This window comes from Salminus brasiliensis, chromosome 21 (genome assembly GCF_030463535.1).
Source record: "Salminus brasiliensis chromosome 21, fSalBra1.hap2, whole genome shotgun sequence".
NCBI classification, from domain to species: Eukaryota; Metazoa; Chordata; class Actinopteri; order Characiformes; family Bryconidae; genus Salminus; species Salminus brasiliensis.
Genome location: NC_132898.1, coordinates 13,590,644 through 13,596,916, shown reverse-complemented (window position 1 = coordinate 13,596,916; position 6,273 = coordinate 13,590,644). Strand labels below are relative to the sequence as shown.

Below are 6,273 nucleotides of genomic sequence, written 5' to 3'. Positions count from 1 at the left end.
TGCATCACTGCACTGCCTTCTAAAACACTTTACTTGCTCCATCCCCAGTTCCAGACACAGCCCACCTATTAAACAGGTTACTTTTCCCAGTGTTTGTCATCTTGCTGCCATTAAAATGGGGTAAGCATACTGTAGCTGCCACGCAGTAACTTCAACAGCAGCTTTACAGAAGAGGGATAAACACCTTCTAGCAAATGATATTTCCAAGTTATTGGAAAGTAGCTATATTTTGGAGCATTTATACTGGTCCATTCATCATGAAATACAATCTGAAAACAAGTACCAGATTTAAATGATTTCAGAAAGTAAAAAACTACAAGACTTATGAGAGGCAATATGTACAACTTATTTTAATTAATAAATAAATTAATAAATTAAATAATACTTATAAATAAACTACCAAAAAAAGGAGGAGTGAAAGGAGGAGTTATCCCTTTGGAAATGCGCGTGCCTTATGAGGGGGATGGGGGTGGTACTGTAGAGGGTGGGACTGAATCTTAAGAGGGTTCAGTTCATACCTGGTCCATTCAACGCTCTACTATTTGTCCGGATGGTCTGACAGTACGACACACAGGTAAGTGCAGCTAGGAGTGTCCTGTGTTTACTCTTCTGATGATTTATTGAGCTACTTGGTGAAACTTCCAAATAAATGATCTTACTATGCTTTAGAGCCCATAGTCACAGCGTTATTCATCATATCATATCATTTTATTTAATGCATAAAAAAGTTGTAGAAGTTTAGGGATGTGCACGCTGTGTTGAGGCACACCTGGTCTGTTCTCAGCTGATGTGCGGAGCGTGGTGAGACGAAGGACAGCCCTGACCAGACTCTCCCAACTGCTCTGCACAATCTGCCCGCCTCCGCTGGAAGAATAATAGGTGAATAATTACTTAATACTTATTAAGTATTAAAGCAATGAGTTTAATGAACATGAACACGCCTTAAATCCACACAGTATTTATTACTGAAGAAACCTGTAAATACAAGAACAAGGATGAGAAGGGAGGAGAGCTTCACTGAAGATCATAATAAATCAGTTTAGAGACTTTAAAATAATATGTTAAATAATATGAATGTTTTAATATTCATTTTCAATAAACCCACAATGTTAAGCCATCACAGTATGCATTTTCTGTATTGGGGCCTTTTAATCATTAGCTGTTCGTTTGGAAAATGCTGAACTGATAATGGCTAGATAACCTATAATCTCTTCACTGGGTATTTTAACCTAAAAGCCATTTACGTTTTTAGAATATATCTGAAGTTCAGTAAGCTCAGTAAGATTTATTAATATTTGAATGCCAATATCAATATTCAATATACAATATTCAAAATCAACAGATGGTAAAGCTAAGGCAACTTGATCCTTAATTAGGTCCAAAATGGAGTGGTCCAAAAATTAGGATCACTCCACCCCAATTTACAACAAAAGGTGAGACATTCTGGTGAAATGCATGGGTCATTTATTTGGACAAGTTACATACACTAATTAGCCATAACATTAACACCACACCCAGATTGTAATTCTAGAACTACAAAGTGCTCCTGTATAGTAAGTGGTGCTCATATAATGGACAATGAGTGTAGAAACAAGGAGGTGTTCTTAATGTTATTGCTAATTGCTGCATATGGCATACTTTATAAGGTGCATGAATTCATTCATAATCACATAATACTTCATGAGCCATAATGAATGAGCATAAGGTAGCCACATCTCATGTATGCCCTAATGCACAAAGAATGTAGACTTGGATGACCACTGCACAATTTGATTTTCTGGTTATTTTTGTGTAGATTTGGATTATTTGGATCGTGATCCAGTCTTATCATCCTAGAAAGGCAGCGGGATAATGTGCCATAGGGAACCTATATCTACTATTAGAAATTTCAGAGTAAGTTTACAATAATATGCATAATGTCTTAGAAACCATTAAGTCAGACTTGTAGTGCATCATGAGTCATAATAAATATAAATATGCTACCCATGCTTGACCGAAAAGACATGAATGTGGCAAGCACACACAGACAGGTGGTCAGATCAGCATGGCTCCCTGCTACTGCCACGCCCAGCATAAGTGAACAGTATTCTGCCATAGGAAAGCACTGGACATTGGACAGGGCAGGGAAATAACCCATATATAAAGTGGTGTTTATATACAACCAAGTAAACAAGAACTCCTTTAATGGTTTGTCTGTATATATTAGGAGATTGCTCTCTTCAAATATTGTGGAGGGTTGTTTTCCTATTCTTCTATGATTCATTTATATTTATATTTATATTTATATTTACTTGATCAGTGCCACTTTGCCATCCGCAGCCGGAGTCACAGTAGGAAGGAGCACAATTGGCCATGCTGTCTCTGGTTGGGTAGATGGTGTTCTCTCCCCTCCTTACTCCTAAGCGATGAAGGCCGACACAGGCATCTGTTAGCTGGTGCTGCGGAACAGTGTGTCGAGCAATGCTGCTTTGACAGCAGTTTAAAAAGAGGGAGTGGCTGACTTTGCCTGTATCGGAGGAAACATTTTAAGTCCTTACCCTCCTAGTGTCGCGAGCATTGATTGTGCTAGGGGAGGCTACAAACAGGTGGGTTAACTGGGACTTAGAAATATGGAAAAAAGGGAAAAACCAATGTTTCTTTCACACATTAAATGTTGATAATTTGTTGGTGTTGCATGACTCGGTTTCGCCCAAGATTTATTTTTGGACAATATGACTTTTATTTATAGGAGTTTATGGTTTATCATCAGATCCACCCCATGCTTAACAGTTGGCATGAGAAATTCATGATATTCATGAAAATACTACTACTACTACTACTACTAATAAGGAAACTTAATGGTAGTAATTACTTCTAACATCATAAGAGCATTAAAAGTTATAATAAATGATAGTAAATTACTGGCTACTCACTGCATTATGTTAATTATCATGATGTAGCTGTATGCTGTTGTATGATGGACCTAAGGCCTTTATACACCAAATAGGACATTTTGGGGCTAATATATAGGTTTCCCAGACCTAGAACAGATTTAACATTCCGTATTACTTGCAGTTAAGAAAGGCTAGCCAACAGAATGTGATGGTTCTCTTCTTTGACAATAAACTTGGAATATTTTTGCATTTTTGACAATAAAAGCTGAGTACTTTTGAATTTGTCCTTTCACACTTGCTTTATTAACTCTGTTTCCACTTAGGCAACCCTAGTTCTCTGCTCAAGTCATGTGCAAGTGTCTACAGTGAGGTGATGAGCACAGATCTGAGGACAGACAGTGAATATGCTGGTGCCTTCTGCTGGCTGTATGCCCTGCTTAGTGCAAGCCTGTGGGTGCAGGTGTGCGCAAGATGCCCAGAAAGTTGTAAGTGTACTCTGGAGAGCCAGACAGTGCTGTGTGTTGCAGCGGGCTTGCTGGAAGTCCCTCGGGAACTGCCTCTGGAGACAGTCTCCCTCCACCTGGAGCATAATCTTATACACACACTTCCAGAAGATGCCTTCCAGGATCTGTTGCATCTGCAAGACCTTTACCTGTCTCATAACAAAATCGACTCACTTGCGTCTGGAGCATTACGCCACCTGAGCACCGAACTGCGACTCCTTGACCTCTCGAACAATCAGTTGCGGCATGCCAGGTGGGAAGAATTTGGTGTCACTCGGGCAAAGATCCGACTCTATCGCAACCCTTGGCATTGTGATTGCAGCTTGCAGCAACTTATGGAGGGCCTCTACCTGGAGCCAGAGACAGTCAAAGAGATTGTGTGTAAAAGCTCAGCTCGTGGGGTCAATGAGGGAAGCCGTTGGGAAGAGACAGGAGCGATGGCTGGTCACATAGGCCAACCCCTAGTCAAGTTACTGGACTCTGGAGTGAACTTCTGCAGTCTGCAACGCAGGACCACCGATGTGGCCATGCTCATCACTATGTTCGTATGGTTCTTCATGATCATTGTGTATGTGGTGTACTATGTACGACAGAATCGGGCACAGGACATGAGGCACACAGAGCACCTCCCAAGTGCACAAAACTACCATGTGGACCAGCATTTTGTGACTGCTAACAAAACAGCAGGGTCTAGGAAGGAAGGATCGGTTAGGCGAATTTAATAGCATTTAGGTGGCACTCTGTAAAGTACACAGAGCAGTTGGTAGGCAGTTTCGGTTCAGGGGGCTCTTTTCCCCCTATGTGCCCTGATTCCAAAAAAGAAGTGTGCATTTTGTATATTTTTAAAACTGTATTGCAATTCAATCAAAGTTCTTGAGCTTGTTAAGATGTATTTGTACTTAAAGTGTGAGGTTTCGGGGGGCTTCAAGTGGCTCAGAAGACCAAAGCCGGAAATACACTGAGCGATTTTAGCCCGTTGTTCAAGTCAGATTTGGTCGTAGCCGACTGAATTTCATGATCAATTAGAATTTGACGTTTGAGCGTGAGATCGGAAGTGACGCCTGATCAACCAGCTTTAAGTGAGGAGTCGGAGAACCGGATGCTTGTTTTGGTGGCTTGTCTCACAAGACAATTTATTGATGCCACAACCTGTTTTCATGAAGGCTGCGCATTGTAGATAGCATTGGTGCAAAGAAACAACGTTTTTTTAGTTTCTTCCATTCTTCACATGTATTGAAGTAGGCATGTGCTTGTCCTCACCCTCCTAGTATCAGGAGCATTGCAAGTGATAGGAGTCCTGGTAAATGGCTGGGTTAATTGGCATAGCTGAATTGGGGAGTTTTTTACTACGGTTGATGAGCGCCACAGCACTTGGGAAAAATCTGTCAATAGGTCGTTATAGTTGTGCTGGCTTTGATAGTCCTGAGTCTTCAACCCAACTGAAGTGAGTGGAAGAGGTGATGTCCAGGGTAAAAGGGGTTATCTATAATCTCACCAGCATGCTTTGTGACCCTGCATTGCCAGAGTGCAAAGTAGATCAGCTTGCACAGGATAAAAAGGGCCTCAGGATGAGGAGTACATTTTTAACCGTGCAGTGACATGGTTGCACCAGTGTTCATTACCAAAGCAGAAAATTCCTGTTACTTTGCTTCCGCTCTGTAAAGCTGAAAGCTGGGTAGGTAAAGCACCCTGTTTGGAATCAGGTCAGGGAGGTTTGGTCCCCTTAAAGCAGAGGGCAGCTCGCAACATTGGACAGGAAAAAAATGGGAGAGGGAGAACAGTGTCAAGTTGAGGAGGCCCAGTCAGAAAGTCAGATGGTTTAGGAATAAACTCTGGAATCATTTTTGCTGAAATGTTGTCCCTCCAGTTCAGAATCTGTTCACCTTTTCTAAGTAGGTCAGAGCAACACAACAAGACGGCCATCAGTGGCATCATCTTGATGCTATCAGTGACAAAGGATTCTGGTCCTAACATTCTAGGAGCAATCATGTGTTACAGAAAGGGAAGAAAAGGGAAGATGGATATCGATTCAGGGAATTCTAGTAATTGTGTTACTAAAAATACACTTTTTTCTAATAACACAATGCCCTCTATCTCTTACGTTTTCTGTGACAAAGTCTCCTGTCCTGCCGTCTAGCTTCTGAGCCATTCTTGGCAGGCTTCTAGAGTAAAGAAGACCATATTAAGACTGCATAAATGTAGTTAAAAATGAGACAAACACATGCAGTTTGTTGTCGCATTGATCCTTTCTGCTGGATGTGGCAAATTGTACACTCAAAAAGGAAAGCCGCAACAATGCAGTGTATGTGAGTCTAGTGATATGTGGCATTCATCATCCGGTTCTGTAAGGCACTGTTCACGATGTGTGGGATGTGGGATCTGGCCAAAGGACGTCCACTTCTGTGGCTATCTGTGCCTCTTCCAGCCTCTCTGCATCTCTGCTGCAAGCTGCTGATGACACTCTGTGACACTGTTTGAAGCCTCACAATGGCAAGGTACTGTTGATCAGTTCTTAGGAGTTGTCTTGGTCTCTTGATGTCAAATTGTCAACAGGGTGATCCAACACCTGTTTTGAATTTTGCCTTGTTAAAGAACTGCAAGTTCATTGAACAGTTGGTGCTTTCAGATGTTTGGAAAAGTTCACATTAAGTTCACCTGTAAAGGTTAGAGTGCATTTATGGTACATCTTGAAATTTCACCTGAAACTTTGTGAGTAGTGTAACTGTCCTCATAATCACAAGACACCATGCATTTTGCAGATCTTAGGGCTTAGGGCTGCACCAATCTGATACTAGGATCGGATATCGGCCCCGATGCTAACAAAATTAGCTGGATCAGGTATCGGGTAATTAGGCAGATCCACAATACTGATCCATTCACTGAAACCAATTCCAGCA

The 6,273-nt window shown here is 41.4% G+C and overlaps 1 protein-coding gene across 1 annotated transcript; it reads left to right on the top strand.

The window, feature by feature from the left end:
• The first annotated feature begins 3,246 nt into the window (after positions 1–3,246).
• Positions 3,247–4,098, top strand: LOC140543408 (leucine-rich repeat-containing protein 3-like). The gene has a single exon (XM_072666526.1). The coding sequence runs from the start codon at positions 3,247–3,249 to the stop codon at positions 4,096–4,098; it is 852 nt and encodes a 283-aa protein (XP_072522627.1).
• The last annotated feature ends 2,175 nt before the right edge of the window (positions 4,099–6,273 follow it).